The 20,161-nt window shown below is 45.6% G+C and overlaps 1 protein-coding gene across 4 annotated transcripts in view; it reads left to right on the top strand.

Annotated features, from left to right (window-relative positions):
* Positions 1 to 18,193, top strand: part of LOC137302107 (asialoglycoprotein receptor 1-like) — a 45,738-nt gene extending 27,545 nt beyond the window's left edge. For all 4 annotated transcript variants that reach the window (XR_010958427.1, XR_010958426.1, XM_067971783.1 and 1 more), the window contains 3 exons: positions 1,554 to 1,705; positions 11,867 to 11,973; positions 17,777 to 18,193. Coding sequence is in view for 2 of the 4 variants with exons in the window: in XM_067971783.1 (XP_067827884.1) it covers positions 1,554 to 1,705; positions 11,867 to 11,973; positions 17,777 to 17,933 (416 nt within the window). In the remaining 2 variants the exon portion in view is untranslated. The remainder of the gene's footprint in view (positions 1 to 1,553; positions 1,706 to 11,866; positions 11,974 to 17,776) is intronic.
* The last annotated feature ends 1,968 nt before the right edge of the window (positions 18,194 to 20,161 follow it).

Here is a 20,161-nt window from a genome sequence, read left to right as displayed (position 1 = left end):
CAGACAAAGAAATGGGACAGCAGTGGGTAATATTCAAAATGGTGATCAATAGAGTTCAGGAGAAATATATTCCGCTGAAAAGCAAGAACAAACTAGCCAGTAATGAAACACCATGGATGAATAAAGAAATAAGGGTAAAATTGAAACTAAAGAAACATGCATACACAAATGACATAGACAATGAAGGAGAGGATGACAAAAGGGAATACAAAGAGGTTAGGAAAGAAGTAATACAAAACAATTAAGAAAGCAAAGAGGAACTGCGAGATTAATTTATCAAAGAATATAAAAACAAATAGTAAAGTATTCTACAGGCACATAAATAACAAAAGGAAAAACAGAATAGGGATAGGGCCACTAAGGGATGCACAAGATAAACTCACAGGTAATGACAGCAAAATGACAGAAATATTGAGCAGTTACTTTGCCTCCGTATTTATCAGGAAACTAACAAGGTGGACAGGACATTAGAAGAAGTCGAAAAAGATATTTAAACACTTAAGATAGAAAGGGGTGAGTTAATTGATAAACTAATTAAACTTAGGGAGGATAAGACCCCTGGTCTGGATGGATTGCATTGGCGAATATTAAAAGATGTTAGGGAGGAGATAGCAGAGGCACTGTTACATATATATAAATTCACTAGAAAAAGGAGTAGTGCCAGAGGACTGGGAGACAGTTAATGTTATTCCTATATTTAAAAAGGTAAATGGAATAAGTTCAGGCAACTATAGACCAGTTAGCTTAACGCTGGTGGTAGGAAAGATAATGGAATCTTTACTTGAAGACGTAATAGAAAGACATCTGGAGAATGAAAATATAATAAAGAATAGTCAGCACGGATTTCAGAAGGGAAAGTCATGCTTGACCAACTTTATTGAATTCTTCGAATAAGTAACAGAAAGAGTGGACAAGGATAATTTAGTGGATGTAATATATCTGGATTTCCAAAAGGCCTTCGATAAGGTACCACATTGTAGACTCATGGCTAAGGTCAGAGCAGGTAGAGTCACAGGACAGGTAGCAGAATGAATAGCAAGTTGGTACAAAACAGAAAACAGAGCAGCAGTTAAGGCTAGCTACTCAGACTGGCAAAAGGTTGGAAGTGGTGTTCCACAGGGATTCGGGAATTGGAAGTACAATCTCAAAATCTGCGGATGAACCAAATTAGGGGGTGCAGTTAATACAAAGGAAAAATGCATCAAAATGCAAGAGGACTTTAATAAACGTGCAGAATTGGCATGTAATTAGCAAATGAATTTCAATACTAGTAAGTATGAGGTGATGCATTTTGGTAGGAAGAATAAGGAGGCCACATACTGCTTGCATAATCAGAGTCTAAATGGGATAGAGGAGCAAAGGGATCACGGGGTACAGATACACAAATCATTAAAAGTAACAGCGCAGGTTAATAAGACTATAAAAAAGGCAAATCAAGCACTAGGGTTCATTTCTATCTGCCCATCTATTTCTCTCTCTATCTATCGTTCTATATAATCCAATTGTTTCTCTATCTCTAGTGAAATATGCCAACAAAATCTGTTTTCTTACAGAGTGTGATGAGATATTTTGTCCAAAGGAATGGAAGTTTTTTAACAGAAGTTGTTACTTTTTTTCAACTGAACGACGAAATTGGACTGCAAGTGCGAAGTATTGCAGTGGGAACAAATCCCATCTTGTGGTGATCACTAGTCAAGAGGAACAGGTGAGAGTTCATCGTACCGTGAGAATATAATATCACTTTAATTAGACCAATGATTATGGGGTGGATATTTCGATCCTGCACTCGTCAGCCTGCGATGTTTGATTTCATTAAATAAATGGATGAAGAACTGTGTGCACAGGAGCAAAGAAGTGGAATTTCCCCGCTGGGTAGATTTTGTCTTCACCATCTGAGTGGTATCGGGCGGTGTCTATAACGGGTGCTCGGGACTGGCGGCAGGTCAAATATCATCCCGTAGACTCCCTCGGCATGGTGAGGAATAAATTTGGCTTGGCAGAAGTGTTTTCATTTCCATCGTCTTCAATGGCGTGGCGTGAAACGGGCGGCCGATTCACTGTCACTCGGTTTGTGCCACCGCGCAAGAGAATTTATGCCCTGGTATTTTCATACTTCCAAAGGTTTTGCGCTCTCACTTCCTGTAGGGTCGTACAAAACAAAGTTAAGAGTTCCAGTGTTACACACGGTTGATTCTCACACTCACACTCACACTCAAGCAGTCTCACTCACACACTCAAGCTCTCAGTCACACACACGCACGCTCATACACTCAGATAGACATTGGTACGCTCTCTCACACACGTGCTCACACACAAACACATTTTCTAACAAACTAATGAGAGGATCCTAGCAGGAACCTATTGCCTTATAAAGAGAAGACCATTCTGTTTAGTCTATCTGCCACTGTCTCTATTTCTACCTCCTTCTCTATCTCTGTCTCTCTCTGCATTGTAGCCTTTCTTTTGTGTCAATATATTTACAGTTATTCATCTCTTCTTCCTCTTACCTCGATGACCCGTACATTCTTCTTCCCCCTGCTCTATGAATCTGCACTGGGTTTAAATCAAGGGTCATCATCTCCTTGTGGTCATGCTCATTATCCGCAAGATCTAAAACCGTGGACTCCTCAGGTCTCTCCGAATTTTCGGTTCCAGCCTTAGCTCAGAGTTAGCACTATCGCCTCGAAGTTGAAAGTTCATTGGTTTAAGTCCCACTCTAGAGACGTGAACACGGAATCCAGTCTGATACTCCTGTACAGTACTGAGGGAGTGCTACACTGTCGGAGGTAACGGCTTTCAGTTGAAATGTTAAACCAGAGGAGAACATAAGAGGGGTAAAGAGAGTGTATGAGAATAGATTAGCGGACAACATAAAATGGAACCCAAAAGTCTTTTGTAAACATATAAATACTAAAAGGGCAGTCAAAGGAAAGGTAGGGCCGATTAGGGACTAAAAAGTAGATCATCGTTTGGAGGCAGAGGGCATGGCTGAGGTACTAAATGAGTACTTTCCATCTGTCTTCACTAAAGAGGAGGATGCTGCCAATGTCACGGTAAAGAAGGAGATAGTAGGGAAATTGGATAGGATAAAAATAGATAAAGAGGAGATGCTAAAAAGGTTGGCAGCACTGAAAGTAGAAAAGTCACCTGGTCTGGATGGGATGCATCCTCGGATGCTGAGGGATGTAAGGGTGGAAATAGCTGAGGCCCCAGCCACAATCTTTCAATCCTCCTTGGATAGGGGAGTGGTGCTGGAGGATTGCAAATGTTACACGCCTGTTCAAAAAAGGGGAGAGGGATAAACCCGGTAACTACAGGCCTGTCAGCCTAATGACGGTGGTGGGGAAACTTTTAGAGACAATAATCTGAGACAAAATTAATTGTCACTTGGAAAAATATGGGTTAATAAATGACAGACTGCCCGGATTTATTAAACTCAAATCGTGTTTTACTAACTCGATTGAGTTCTTTGATGAAGTACCGGAGACGGTTGATGAGGGTAGTGCGGTTGATGTGGTGTATCTGGATTTTCAAAAGGTGTTTGATAAAGTACCATATAATAGACTTGTTAGCAAAATTGAAGTCCATGGGATTAAAGGGGCAGTGGCAGCTTGGATGCAAAATTGGCTAAGAGATAAAAGCAGAGAGTATTGGTGAATGGTTGTTTTCCAGACTGGAGTGAAGTACACAGCCATGTCCCCCAGGGGTCATTATCAGAACCACTGCTCTTTTTGATCTATATTAATGACCTGGACTCGTGTATACAGGATATAATTTCAATGTTTGCAGATGACATGAAACTCGAAAATGTAGTAAATAGAGAGGATGATCGTAAAAGGCTTCAGGAGGACAGAGAGAGACTGGTGAAATGGGTGGACACATGGCAGAGGCAATTCAACGCAGAGAAGTGTGAAGTGATGCATTTTGGTGGGAAGAATGAGAAGAGACAATATAAAATAAAGGGTACAAATTTGGAGGGGGTGCAGGAACAGAGAGACCTGGGGATCTTTTGAAGATGGCAGGACAAGTTAAGAAGGCTGTTAAAAAAAGCATATGTGTTCCTGGATTTTATAAACAGAGGCACAGAATACAAAAGCATGGAAGTTCTGTTAAACCTTTATAAATCACTAGTTAGGTCCCAGCTGGCGTATTATGTTCAATTCTGAGTACCACACTTTAGAAAGGATATCAAGGCCTTAGAGAGGGTGAAGAGGATATTTACTAGAATGGTACCAGGAATGCGGGAATTCAGTTGCATGGAGAGACTAGAAAACATAGGAACAGGTGTAGGCCATTCAACCACTGGAGCCTGTTCCGCCATTCAATGAGATCATGGCTGATCTGTATCCTAACTCCATCCACCCGCCTTGGCTCCATAATCCCTTAATACTCTTGGCTCGCAAAAATCTATCGATCTCAGATTTAAAATTATTAATTGAACTAGCATCTACTGCTTTCTGTGGGAGAGAGTTCCACACTTCTCCATCCTTTGTGTGAAGAAGTGTTTCCTGAAGTCTCTCCTGAATAGCATGGCTCTGATTTTAATGTTATGCCCCTTTGTCGTAGACTCCCCTACAAGCAAAAAAGGTTTCTCTCTATCGACCCTATCGATTCCTTTCATTTCCGAAAAACCTCAATCACATCAGCCTTTAACCTTCTATATTCCAGGGAATACAAGCCTCGTGTCTGTAATCTCTCCTCATAATTTAATCCTTGGAGCCCTGGTAACATTCTGGTGAATCTGCGCTGCACTCCTTCCAAGGCCAATATTTCCTTTCTAAGGTGCGGTGCCCAGAACTGTACACAGTGCTCCAGATGTGGTCCAACCAGGGCTTTTATAGCTGTAACGAAACTTCCTCCCCTTTATATTCCAGCCCTCCAGCTTTCAAGGCTGACATTCCATTAGCCTTTATGATTATATTTTGTACCTGACCACTACATTTTAGTGATCTGTGTACATGGGCCCCCAAATCTATTTGAAACTCCACTGTTCCTGGATTTTCACCATTTAAAAGAAAATTCGGATCGATGCTTTCTTGTTCCGAAATGGATGACCTCACATTTTCCTGCATTGAAATCCATCTGCCGCAGTTATGCCCATTCACTTAATCAATCAATGTCTCTGTAATTTTAAGCTCCCGTCTACACTACTTACTATGTCACCCATCTTTGTTTCATTGGCAAACTTGGATATATGGCTCTCTAACTTGTATTCTAAGTTATTAATAAATGTAGTGAATAGTTAAGACCCCAGCAGAGATCCCTGGGACACCACTAGTCACTTTCTTCCAATTCGAGTACCCGTTACAAGACTCTCTGGGGGAAAAATTGGACAGTGGCCGTTTTTAGGCGAGGTTAGCATGATGTGCTGTTACCCCGCGCCCAATGGTCCCTGCGCAGGCAGGACACAAGTTTCCTGGGATGGAGGACTCTATTGCAATCAGCGTTCCATTCCAGGCCTTGCTCATGGAATCAGTGCAATTCACACTTTCCACCACCGGGGGAGCTCAATCTCTCAATCAAGGTTCTCTGCTGATGCACCAAGGGCGTTGGTGCAAGAGCTGGACAGAAAGAGGGACAGTCTATATCTGCAGTGGGGGGAGGGAGGGGGGCAATAGCCCCTCTAGACATATACCCAAAAGGCAGTGGGAGGCAGTAGGGGACGAAGTCAGTGCCAGGCGCACAGCATCATGAACATGGATGCAGTGCAGGAAGAAGTTCAATGCTTTCACATGATTGGTCAAGGTGAGTGAGGTCAACTTTAAGTAGTGTCTCCTACCAACTGCACAATGTACCACACACCCATCACCCACACACCAACAAACTCTTTCCATCAGTACTCAAGTCTCACACATTACCACTGTTTCAAGCCGCCCACCCACAACTCACAAGCCACAAGCTGGCAGCTATTCAACCATAACAGGCACATCACCCAGACACACGCTTTCTTGCAGGAGAAGGTGGCGCATATCAAGAGGCAGCAAGTGGCAGTGGCATTTAGCCCCTCGAGCCTGTTCCGCCATTCAATAAGATCATGGTGGACCTGTGATCTAACTCCATATACCCGCCTTAGCCCCATCCCTTAATACCCTTGGTTCACAGAAATCTATCAGTTTCAGATTTAACTTTCACTCGTGAGCTAGCATCACCATCTGCAGAAGAACGTTCCAAACGTCTCTCACCCTTTGTGTGTAGAAATATTTTCTAACTTCACTCCTGCACGCCCTGGCTCTAAATGTTAGGCTATGTCCCCGCGTCCTAGTATTCAAGTCTAGGAGACCTCTAAAAACAGTTAAAAATGACTCGGCAGCCAGAAGCAAAAATCCAGCCACTAACCTGTAAATCCTGCAAGGTCTCTTTTAAATAGCGCCGATGGGGGGTCCTCCAGGAACTCGATGAAACGTTTAGATGGTCGGGGTTAAGACTGTGCGTTGAGTTGAGCGTTAAGTCCCAAAATGGTGTCTATCACTTTAAATCAGCGTTGCACACTGATTTTATCCATTTTCTCCCTACTTTACATGATTTCAGTGTTCGCCATCTGCGCCTGTGCAAACTCCTATACCAAGATGACATCTGGCGCATGTCATGCTGGAAACGTGCGTGCGCATCCAAGACGCCATCTTGGATGTCGGAGAGGCCGTGTTGTGCCGAAACAATGGGCACTACACGACCCAATTTAGAGCCCTCTCTCTTCTACCGCCGAACCAATCCCCTAACCAGGTCAATAATTCGCCTTCAATTCCATGAGCTTTACTTTTTGCTACCAGTCTCTTATGAGGAACTTTATCAAATGCCTTCTGGAAGTCCATATAACCTACATCCATAGATATTCCTCAAAAAATTTAATTAGGTTCATTAGACATGACCCATCCTTTACAAAGCCATGTTGCCTCTCTCTAATCAGCTCAAATTTCTCTCAGTGTTCACTCAATCTGTCCTTAATTATAGATTCCAATAGCCTCCCCACAACAGATGTTAGACTATCAGGCCTATTCTGGTTTCTCTCTCTCACCTTTCTTAAATAATAGAGTTATGTTTGCAATGTTCCAATCCAATTCCTGAATGGAGAGAACTTTAGAAGATTATGGCTTAAGCATCTGCAATTTCCTCACCTTCTTCCTTTAAAACCCTGGGGTGGAAACCATCAGGTCCTGGGGATTTGTCAGCCTTTCGTGCAGTGTTGTGTAGACGGGAGCTTTATTTTCTAATACTGTTTTCTTGCTTTTGTTAACTTTAGTAAGTTCCAGACTTTGACTTATTATTAGTTTCCCTGGAACGTCAGGTATATTATCCTCTTCCTCTGCTGTGAAGACTGATACAAAGGGCAGGATAATAAATGGGAAAAACAGGTGGGCTAGGGGTGGGGGGCATTGAAAATTGTAACAATTTCAGACCCGCCTCCAACCCGCCCATTTCTGGTTTTCACGGGGCCGGGACAAGGGGCGGGACGAGGGGCGGGGAACCAACCCATTCCCAGGAGGCGGGTTGGTCACTAAAACCTTCCAAGGAGGCTGTGAGCCTCCATTTTGAAAGGTTCTGTGATTTCAACCTCTGGGGCCAGGATTCCCAGGCCTTCTCCTTCACGCCATGTGAGAGGAGGAGGAGAACACCCAAAACTGCAGGTAAGTGCCTTTATAGCACAGTTTGTGCGCACGGAGAAGCAGGAGTGCTTCCCCCAGACCCAACAAGCCGACCTACTGCGACCCCCTCCCCCCGACGATCGCGACCCCTCCACCATGCTGCCGCCCCCCCCCCCCCCCCCCCCCCATCCAAACAATCTAAGATTTATCTGTTCACTTACCTCTTCCTTGATCTTCTCCCGTCCGATTGAGTCCAGCCTGTCAATCAGGCTGGTCTGAGAGACGGGAAAAAGACAAAAAAAAATGTCCTGACGTCAAAATCGTAAGGACATCTTGGAAACCCGTATTTCCGGGTTTCTCATTCGCAATTCGACCAACCCCACGCAACCCCCCCCCCAACCCCGTGCCCTTCCCCCCCCCCCCACCCCGCAACTTCCCGGCTCTGAGCTAAAATTATGCCTAAAGTAATTATTCAACAATTCTGCCATTTCCTTATTTTCATTTGCAACATTACCCACATCTGTTTCGGAAGGACCCACGTTACCATTGATGACCACTTTTCTTCCAATATAATTGTAAAATCTTTTTGTATTAATCTTGATATCCTCCCAAGTTGCCTTTATTATTCTCTTTTTGCAGCTCTCACTATCTTTTTTTTGTCTTCCTTTGCTGTTCTTTCTGTCTCTCCCAGTCCCCTGGATCTACGATATTCTTTGCACTTTTATATGCTCCTACCTTTAGTTTTATGTTATCTCTCACTTCTTTTGTCCACCATGGCTGTTTTATTTGGGAAGTAGAGCTCTTACCCTTTAGGCATATACACTGGTCCTGTATTAAGCGAAATTATTTTTTGATCACCTCCCACTGTTCATCAGTAGTTTTGACCAGATTGCCGTCGTCAGTCTCTGTCTCATCCCGTTAACATTCCCAAAATCTAGAATCTAAGTAACTGTGTGACGTTTCTCCTTTTCAAACCTAACATGGAATTCGATGATATTGTGATCACTGTCAGATAAATGTTCCCTTCCTGTTGAATTATTAACTAAGTCTGGCTCATTACTCATTACTAAATCTAGTATGGCCTGCCCTCCTCTTCTTGTCCTGCTCAATTGGTTCCAGAACACATTGTTCCAGAAAACTATCTTGAATGCACTCAAGAAATTCACTACCTTTCTGACTTGAGCTAGTCTGCTCTTCTCAATCTATTTGAAAATTAAAGTCTCAGTTTTTGCTCGAAGCCTCTCTAATCTCTGAATTAATACATTCTACCACTTCATTGCCGCTATCAGGAGGTCTGTAGACAACTCCCATTTATAGTTTTAAGTCCTCTCTTATTCCTCAATTCTTTTTGAGACTGGGACTGTTCTCCTTCGAGCAGAGAAGGTTAAGGGGAGATTTATTAGAGGTGTTGAAAACCATGAAGGGTTTTACTAAATAAGTGAGAAACTGTTTCCAGTGGCAGAAGTGTCAGTAACCAGAGGACCCAGATTTAAGGTAATTGGCAAAAGAGCCAGAGGGGAGATGAGGAGAAATTGTTTTAAACAGCAAGTTGTTATGATCTAGAATGCACTGCCTGAAAGGATGGCGGATGCAGATTCAATAATAATTTTCAAAAAGGAATTGGATAAATTGTTGAAGGGGAAAAATTTGCAGGGCGATGGGGAAAGGGCAGGGGAATGGGACTAATCGGATAGCTCAATCAAAGGCACAATGGGCCGAATGGCCTCCTTCTGTGTTGCATCGTTCTATGATTCTATGAAGCAATGAAACCCAGGGCTCGATTTTCGCACTCGCAATCGGGTGCGTTGGTGGCGGGGAGGGGGCTGCGAAAATCGGGGATTCCCGGGGCGGGGCGGGAGCCCGGCTCCAACCCGCCCCATTTCCGGGTTCCCCACTGACGCGCTCACATGCACGCACAGCCCCCGCATGTGGGACTCCCGCCAGCAATTAAAGCCGGCAGGGTGCCACTTAAAGTAATTGAACAGGTACTTCAGGTCGTTTACAGTCCTGATTGACCAGTTATTTTAGCAGGGATGGGATTTTGCAACTGACTGGGACTGTTTCCCGTACTGGGGGAAACACTCCCAGTTCAAATGGACGTGTTGCAGCCATCAACCTGTGGCAGCTGCAAAGGTCCATTTGACAGGTGGGTGGGGGGAGACCCTCACTCATTGCAGGAGGCCACTCTGTCACTTTGGACAAAGTTTGGCCTCCACCACCCTCCTCCTAACAATAAAACTCACCAACTTGCACACTTACCCCGGTGTCCAGACACTTGTACCTACCTTGCGGACCCCCTCAGATGTGCATCTTCCGGATGGGGGCTGCCGTAGCTGCAGTCATGACATCCTCAGAGGGCGAACAGCATCACCGGCCACGCAGTCCACCTCTGACACGTGGAGCTCCACAACACATTGCTGTGACACATCCACCTGCACAGCAGGAGGGAGGGCAACCGCAAAGAGAGATGCGTCGCAGAGGGTACTACCCTCGCCACAGGGTCCACAGACGGAGGCTCAGCTTCCTGGACCTCTCTGAGCAGCAATGCACACAAAGGCTCAGAGTCACTCGACATGTCGTCGTGGACATCTGCAGCCTCCTTCATGCTGAGCTGCTCCCGGCTGGCCCGAGCAGCATCTTCTTACCTGTTGCTGTCACAGTCACCACTGCCCTCAACAACTCCTCCTCCGCATCCTTCCAGGGTGCCACCGGGGACATCGCCGACGTCTCTCAGTCGTCTGCACAAAAGAGCCCTGCAAATACACCTACACCCACTCTGCAGTGACACAATGGGTGGCATCAGTTGTGGGTCTTCATTGTGATCCTCAGGAAAGGGCATTATTGCACAAACCAGACAAGATTCGCAAAGACGTGGCAGTCGTGGTGCCAATATAATATGTAATGTAAGTTGATCAGAAATTAAATGTAAGTAAAAACCATGACAAACCCTCAAACACCCTTGTGCATCCCCTTCATGCTAACGACACGTTTGCCATACGCTTCCTACTGCACATATGTGATGCATGCCCCGTGGCTGCAGCACAGGTAGTGGTAGGTTGGGTGAGGCTGACTGTGAAAGAGATGGATGAGAGGGTGAGTATGAGATAGAGCCATGAGATTGTATGAAGATTGGGTTGAGTGTTAGTGGCGGGATGAGTACTGGCGAGGTGAGTAAGTGCAGGTAAGATGAGGATTAGGTTTGAGTGGGTGTGAGGGGTGATGTGACAGAGTAGTGTTGGCTGTGCAGAAGGAGATGTGGGGTGGGGGCAGTGATGTGGCAGACGGAGTGTAGGGGAATGAGTAAGTGTACTCACTTTGGCTGACCTACTGAGGTCATTGCAGCGCCTCCTGCACTGTATGCAGGTGGGCGATATGTTAGTGGTGCTGGTGACCTCCTCTGCCACCTCGAGCCAGGCCTTCTTGGTGGCAGAAGCAGGCTGCTTCCTCCAGCCCGCCAGGGGGAAGATCTCTGTCCTCCCCCTCCTCCTCACCCCATCCAATGATACCTGGAGTGAGGCATCATTAAACCTGGGAGCAGCCTTCCCCCTGGGCTGCTCCATGCTGCAATTTTTCCGATTTCTTGCACCATCAGTCAGTGGAGGACTGCCCCTTTAAATAGAGCTCCTCCAGCTGGCAAACCTTACTGTGCATGCGCAGTCCACCTGCCGCGGAGAACAGGTAAGTGGATCCAATCAGTCTGCGATTGCGCGCGGAGCAGACTGATTTCACCGGGTGCGTTACCCACGCGTCCAATCGACCCCCCGCCGCCATGGTAATATCGGGCCCCAAGTCTCCATCTGCCCTCTCAGGTGGGTGTAAAGGATCCTGTGGCACTATTCGAAGAAGAGCAGGGGAGATCTTCCGGCATCCTGGCTATTACTTATTCTCAACCAACATCACTAAACCAGTTGATCTGGTCATTATCGAATTACTGTGATGACCTGCTGTGCTCAAACTGGCTGCTGAGTTTCCCCTCATTTCAAAAGTCACTGACCTTTAAATGCATTTCATTGGCTGTGAAACGTTTTGGTGCGTCCTGGGGTCATGAAAGGCGCTGTATAAATGTCAGGTCGTTCTTAGGTTTCTTTCTTTCTCTTCCTCCCACAATCAACATACTTTAAAACACGAGTTAAACGTCACACACTCACTGTTATTTAATTGCCTTGTCTCCTTCCTTACTGTCTATAACCATTGAGCAGTGTTACACAATAAGCACTGGCCCTGCTCCTAGTTTTTCAATTAATAATAATCTTACAAGCTGTGTAATATTTTCACATTCCCTGAAGGATTTTGTTAAAGGCGGAGATGATCCACACTGGATTGGATTGACGGACGAGGAAAAGGAAGGCACCTGGCAATGGGTGGATGGTGCAGGCCCGCTCTCTGAACCTGAGTGAGTACTGAGAGGTGTGAGTGAATGGAGGGGACGCAGAACAATATTCCCGGGAAACTGGGTGGTGAGACCTCGGCTCAGTGATCTTCGGAGCTTGACCTCAAATCCAATCAGATTCCCGGAATAAAATCCCGTGTGTTTGTCGGTTCCAGTGTTCACTGTGTGATTAGTCTGCACAGTCTGACTGCACAAGGAACAGTCTGGGCTTCATTTTAACTTCAGGCGATAGTGTAAAACGGGCGATATCGGATCGGCCGCCCGTTCTACACCTCCCACCATTTTCCTTTCCAATTGTCTTTGTGAAAATGTTAAAATTCGCCCCTGGGCCGGGGGTGGGGCCTGAGAAACCATTCTGGGCTGAATGTTCACTTTTACCGTCGGGATAAAACGGGCGGGAGCGAATCGGCCGGTGGTTTTACATTCTGTACGATTTTAATCTCCACTCACTTCGATGGGAACGACTATCGAGCGGAATGTCAGCCGGGCGGCGGATCTCCTGTCACCCGTTTACCGTCGGGCGGGAAGAATGAAAATGAACCGCACGGTGTGTAGTTCCCGACTGAATTATCAACTGCAGTAGGAAATGATAAAAGGATATTTAAAATAAATGATTCAATCTGGGGATGTGGGCGTTGCTGGCGAGGTGGGTATTTATTGCCCGCCCCAGTTACCCTGAGAAGGTGGTGGTCATTATACTTCGAATGGTAGCGGTTTGATACAACTGAGTAACTTGCGAGGCCACTTCAGAGTCAAGCAGGACGGTGTGGGACTGGAGTCACATATAGGCCGGACCGGGTCAGGGCGGCAGGTTTCCTTCCCTAAAGGACATTAGTGAACCAGTTGTGTTGTTACCACAATCCGCCAGCTTCACGGTCACTTTCACCAATACCAGCCTTTCATTAACAGGCCTTTTTTCACTGAATTCAAATTCTCAAACTGCCATGGTGGGATTTGAACTCACGTTCTCTGGATTATCAGTCTGGGATTCGGGATTATTAGTCCAGTCACATAACCCCTACACTACCGTCCCCAACACCCACCCCACCACTGTCCCCATAACCCCTAAACTCCAAAACCTATAACCTATAACCGCTGAACTCCGTAACCTATAACCCCTGCACTACCGTACCCAAAACCCCAGACTACCATAAACTATAACCCTACACGACCATACCCAAAACCCCAGACTACCATAAACTATAACCCTACACTACCGTACCCAAAACCCCAGACTACCATAAACTATAACCCGACACGACCATACCCAAAACCCCAGACTACCATAAACTATAACCCCTACACTACCGTACCCTACAACCCCTGTACTGCTGTACTCTATAACCATGAAACAGCTGCACCCTATAATCTAACGACTAAACTACTGTACTGTTTAATCACTACATTACCATCCCCTATAACACCTACACTACTGTCCCCTATAACCCCTACACTACCATATCCTATAGCCCCTAGATCACCATTCCCTATAACCCCTACATCGAAGTAGACTATAGCCCTACAGAACTTTACTCTAACTCCTACGTGACCATACCCATTAACCTCTGCACTACGGTATGCAATAGCTCCAACACTACCCCACCGTATAACCCCTTCAATACAGAACCATATAACCCCTATACTGCCTTACCCTAAAACCCATACACTGCCTCACCCGAAACCCCTATACTATCACACGCGATAGCCCCTACACTACCGTACCCAATAACCCCTACAGAACCGGACATGATAAACCATAAACTACTGCGCTCTATATGACCTACACTAGCATACCTTATAACCCCAGCACTACTGTACCCAGAACACATACACTACCAGAATCTATAACCCGTACAATACCATACCTTATAACTCCAGCACTACTGGACCCTGTAAACCTAACACTTTCGCAGCCTGTAGCCTCTACACTAGCGCACTCTAATGATTATACTACGCACCCTATAGCCCATACACCCCGTAACCTATAACCACTAAAGTACCGAACCCGATAACCCCTAAACTATGATATCCAATAACCCCTACATTACCGTACCTTATAATCACTTCACTACTGTAAACTATATCCCCGACACTACCATATAACCCTAAACTATCATACCCTATATCGCCTACACTACCATACCATATAACCCTAAACTATCGTACCCTATATCCCCTACACTACCATACCATATAACCCTAAACTATCGTACCCTATATCCCCTACACTACCATACCATATAACCCTAAACTATCGTACCCTATTTCCCCTACACTATCATACCATATAACCCTAAACTACCGTACCCTATATCCCCTACACTACCATACCATATAACCCCTAAACTACCGTACACTTTATCCCCTACACTACCATACCATATAACCCCTAAACTATCGTACCCTATATCCCCTACACTACCATACCATATAACCCCTAAACTACCGTACACTTTATCCCCTACACTACCATACCATATAACCCTAAACTATTGTACCCTATATCCCCTACACTACCATACCATATAACCCTAAACTATCGTACCCTATATCCCCTACACTACCATACCATATAACCCTAAACTACCGTACCCTATATCCCCTACACTACCATACCATATAACCCCTAAACTATCGTACCCTATATCCCCTACACTACCATACCATATAACCCTAAACTATCGTACCCTATATCCCCTACACTACCATACCATATAACCCTAAACTATCATACCCTATATCCCCTACACTACCATACCATATAACCCTAAACTATCGTACCCTATATCCCCTACACTACCATACCATATAACCCTAAACTATCGTACCCTATATCCCCTACACTACCATACCATATAACCCTAAACTATCGTACCCTATATCCCCTACACTACCATACCATATAACCCTAAACTATCGTACCCTATATCCCCTACACTACCATACCATATAACCCTAAACTATCATACCCTATATCCCCTACACTACCATACCATATAACCCTAAACTATCGTACCCTATATCCCCTACACTACCATACCATATAACCCTAAACTATCATACCCTATATCCCCTACACTACCATACCATATAACCCTAAACTATCATACCCTATATCCCCTACACTACCATACCATATAACCCTAAACTATCGTACCCTATATCCCCTACACTATCATACCATATAACCCTAAACTATCGTACCCTATATCCCCTACACTACCATACCATATAACCCTAAACTATCATACCCTATATCCCCTACACTACCATACCATATAACCCCTAAACTACCGTACACTTTATCCCCTACACTACCATACCATAGAACCCCTAAACTATCGTACCCTATATCCCCTATACTACCATACCATATAACCCCTAAACTACCGTATACTTTATCCCCTACACTACCATACCATATAACCCCTAAACTACCGTAGCCTATATCCCCTGAACTACCATGCCATATATCCCCTATACTACCGCACCCTATAACCCCTACACTAATGTACCTCTAACCGTTACACTGCTGTTCCTTTAGCCCCTACACTGCCGAAACCGATAACCCCCATACTACGTATAACCACTAAACTTCTGTAGCCTATAACTCCTAAGCTACCATACCCGATAATACCTACACTAAAATATGCGATAACCCCTGCACTACCATAAACTATAACCCCTACACTACTGTAAACTATAACCCTTACACTACCATAAACTATAACCCCTGCACTACCATAAACTATAACCCCTACACTACTGTAAACTATAACCCCTACACTACGGTAAACTATAACCCCTACACTACCATAAACTATAACCCCTACACTACCGTAAACTATAACCCCTGCACTACCGTAAACTATAACCCCTACACTACTATACTTCATAACAACTAAACTACCGTACCTTATACCCCCTACATAAATGTCCGCTGTAACCACTACACTGCTGTTCCCTTTAACTACTATATAACCTTACCCTATGACACCAATACTAACATACCCTATAACCCCTGCGGTTCCATACCCGATAAGCACTACACTACCGTACCCTATATCTTCTACATTACTGCATCCTATAACCCCTCCACTGCTGTACCCTATAACCCCTATGCTGTCGTACTCTATGACACCTTATCTGCCGTACCCGATAACGACTACACTACCGTTCTCTGTAACACCTACACTACAGTAACCTATAACCCCTGCACTGCCGCGTCCCATGGCCCCGGCACTGCTGCCATCTATAACTTCAGCAATACCGGACCCTGTAACCCCTACACTACAACACCCTGTAACCATTACACTGCGGCTCCTATAACGCCTGCACTGCCATACTCTCTAACCACTACACTATACTACCGTAGCCCATAACCACTACACTAAAATATGCTATAACCATTACATTACCGTACCCTATAACCCCCCTGCACTACCATATCCTATAGTTCCTACGCTGCAATAACATTCACTATAACCAATACATTGCCGTACCCCATAACCCTACACTAACATATGCTATAACCCCTAGACTACCGTACGCTACAACTCCTACACTGCCGAAACTGTAACCTCTAAACTACCGTACCCTATAACACCTACACTACCGTAGACCATAGCCCATACATTCCATACCCGATAACCCCGACCGTCCGTAAACTACAACCCCTACACTCCCTTACCCAGAACCTATACACTACTGTAATCTATAACCTGTACACTACCGTAATCTATAACTCGTTCACTACCGTACCCTATAACCCCTAAACTACTTACCCTATAACCCCTATTGTACCATACCCTGAAGGTTCTGTACTACCGTACCCTATAACCCCAAAGCTGCCGTACCCTATAACCTTGACACTCCGGAAACTATAACCCCTACACTACCATTCCCTATACCCCCTGCGCTGCCGTCCCCTGTGGCCCCTGCGTTGCTGCACCTTATAGCAATAACTACCGTATCTTCAAACCTTACAAGACCATGCCCCATAACCTTTACAGTGCCATGCCCTATAAACCCTATACTTTTGTACCAATGGGAAATGGTAGTTCATATTTGCTGGTAATTCCCTCCGTGGTTCTCCTGATCGGCCACCAGTAACATCGGCAGAAGATCGGCAGAAACCCCCAGATATTCGGTAATTTCTCGGACCTGCTCCCAATTCACTGCCGCCCGTTTTGTGCCACTGTCGATGGTGAATTCACCCCGCAATGAGCTTTGACAGGCTCTGCCCGTAGGACCCAGCGGAGCAGATCCTTCCCTCCCCTGTACTGATGGCCCTCAGACATGTGGGGCTGAATTTCCTCCAGACGTTCCCACTCTGCTGCTGTAACTTTGCCTGACGTCCATTTAGACACGTGAATGGGGTTTCCGCCGAAATCCCACCAAAGTTACGGCCGCGCAGTCGGAGAACCTCAAACATTCACCTCATTGGTTTGCAGCCGAGGCCACTGGGCAGCGATTGGGATTGGGTCAGGGGTCTGAATCCACCCTGTGCTCAGGGATGACTGAGGATAAATCCATCACCCACCACCAACCTTTCCAATCAGCTGACTCCAGACAAGCCAGCACTGGAACCCAGGGCCTTCTGTTCCTGTGCAGCACATTAGTCCCTGGAAAGGGGACTGAGCCCCTGAGACACCTACAGTGCCGAGTGATTGAGTTTATGAGGAGGTCAATTTCTATAACTGAGGAACTGGATTCCAATCAGAGAAACTAAATATTCACTTCCATTTAACGAAAAGGAACATTTCCCCTGTACTTATTTGTGTGGATTTTTAATTGGTCTGTACAGATTTTGGCGCAGCCATCAACCAGATAACCACAAGAGCGCACACTGTGAGGGTGAGAACTGCGCCACCACCAATAACTGGGGCTGGAACGACGATTGCTGCGCCGGGCATTGGAAATGGATTTGTGAACGAAAATCAACCGCTCTTGTGCAGCGTTAGTTTTGTGGATGTCGCTGTGAGTTGAACAGAATCAGACAAAGAGACGAACAGCGGAAGTGCCCGACTCGCCTGATGATTTCTGTCCTTTTTTGCATTAAAACCCGAGAATGATGGAAATCAACAGCAGGTCAATCAGAGAGCTGAATATTCCTGGAGAGCCCCTTCCACAATATCCTGAGTCGGGCACTTTCTCCTGCAGGCACTGACTGATCAGCTCCACATTCCCAAGACGTTCTATTAAAGATTGCACAATTTAAAAACTTTCCTTTTGATCGGTTATTTTAGTCGCTGAACACTTTTGGGTTTATTGAACCAGATTGGCCCAAATCAGAGCCCTTCCCTCTCTCTCTCTCCCTCCGTTTGCAGGTCCCTCTGCATCACTCACCATGCTCAGTTATCCCCTCTCCACCTCCCTCTGGTGGTGTCTTTCTGCAACATTCACTGCATCACCGACACACATTCACGATCGGCAGCATTAAGAAAACAGCTTCTGGATTAAATATTCTCTCGTAATTTCGATCAATACAGAAGACACCAGCAGGGAGATCGAGAGAAGTGTGTCTGAGTACAGTGAGTGAAACAGCGAGACACCAACAGTGGAGGAGAGACACGTGTAACAGCGTTGGTGGCGAAATCCTATTTATTCTGTCAAATCCCAGCACTCTCACATGCCTGTACTTGATGTTCCACAGTTCAAACCCGCCTCTTCTCCCAGCTTTTTCTTCCTTCCACAGTCAATAGGCCTCATTACTTTCCTCCTTCTATTTCATGGACAATTTCCTGCTCCATTGCCGACTCGAACATTCACTTTCACGATCTCACGCCTTTAAGTTTGTTCTGCTCCGACCGCTGTTTCTATTGGGCACATGTCCCATTCACACCAATGTTCATTTGTCCCTTGAAACCAGTCGATACATTTTGATCTGCGTGACCGCTCGACAGACAAACACGACGAAAACAGGGCTGGTCTCTGGAAAGACAGCCGCCCGAATGTTCACGAAATTTACTTGGGGAATCTTGTGATCCAGGGGATGGTAACTGAAGAACTGGTTTTTGTTTTGATGCTTGTTGGCTCTTTTCTCTCAGCAGTTGAGTTGCGTGAGCGACGGGCAGCGCTGCAGAGCTGCGAATGGCGGTTGAAAGGTTCACATTTGGCAAGTTAGGGCGGTGCAGTAAGATCGGAAGTGTTCCGCCTTGATCTTAATAGTTCTGTTGAAACGTGTGATTGAATCGAGTAGAGGATAAATGTAAAGAGCGCCTGTGGGGAAAAAGGAGCGATTGCAGGCCATGAGCGGAAGGTCTTTCAAATTCTCGTGGTGCAGGACGCTGTGTGCGGAAACGGCAGATTTTAAAGCGCGTGTGTAGGAAAGTAAAGTGCGATCTTGTGTGTGAGAAGAGCACAAGAAAGTTGTGCTTGAAGCTGCGCCCTTGAGGCAAGTTGCAGGTTGTCAGGAAAACTGCGATCGTGAAAGCTCAAAAATAAACCCAGAAACTGCTGGCAACACTCAGCAGGTCAGGGAGTATCTGTGGAGAGATACTCGCTTTACCGGGGCGCCATTGTGCACTTTGATTGATACTTCACGTTATTCACATCTTACACTCGCAACACCTCCGGGCGCCAATCAGGACTTTGCTGATTTGAGCAGAGTTCAGTGAGCAATGCAAAATTCATCCACCGTGGCTTCGGATTGGACTGAAACCCAGGACTTCTGGATGAATATAATGAAGGAACCAACACATCAAACGGTAAATGCAATAATGGCGCGGATGGGATAAAAACCATGCGTGGAGAGAGAGGTCGAGAGTGAGCATGTGGTGGTGCGTGGCGTTGAGCGTGGATCTCAGGAAGCGGCGGGAGCAGTGGTTGGAGGAACGCTGAATATCATGGAGATATCTGGAATCATGGGTGGATCCGAAACATGAAGGGTGGAATTTAAGTTGGAATCCACGTGGAATAAGTCGGAGCCGGACACAGTTGCTGAGGAAGGAGATGTGTCTGTGAAAGTGAGTTTTAGTAGAAACCTGATCAAACACTCTCTCTTCAGCAGCACCGACTCTCTCTACTTCAGAGCTGTCCTGGTCCGCAGTTCCATTTCATCCTTCGCCTCATCCGGCGCTTCAACAAAAAACTTTTTTCCTTCCTTTCAGGTGTCAAGGACCGCAAGTTTCAACAACTCTTAGATACCAACACCTCTCCCGATCCTTCTTCCCCTTCACTTTCCTCTGAC

The sequence above is a fragment of the Heptranchias perlo genome, chromosome 35 (assembly GCF_035084215.1).
Source record: "Heptranchias perlo isolate sHepPer1 chromosome 35, sHepPer1.hap1, whole genome shotgun sequence".
Classification (NCBI taxonomy): Eukaryota; Metazoa; Chordata; class Chondrichthyes; order Hexanchiformes; family Hexanchidae; genus Heptranchias; species Heptranchias perlo.
Note: the sequence above shows the minus strand (reverse complement) of the source record. Positions and strands in the feature narration are given on the sequence as shown.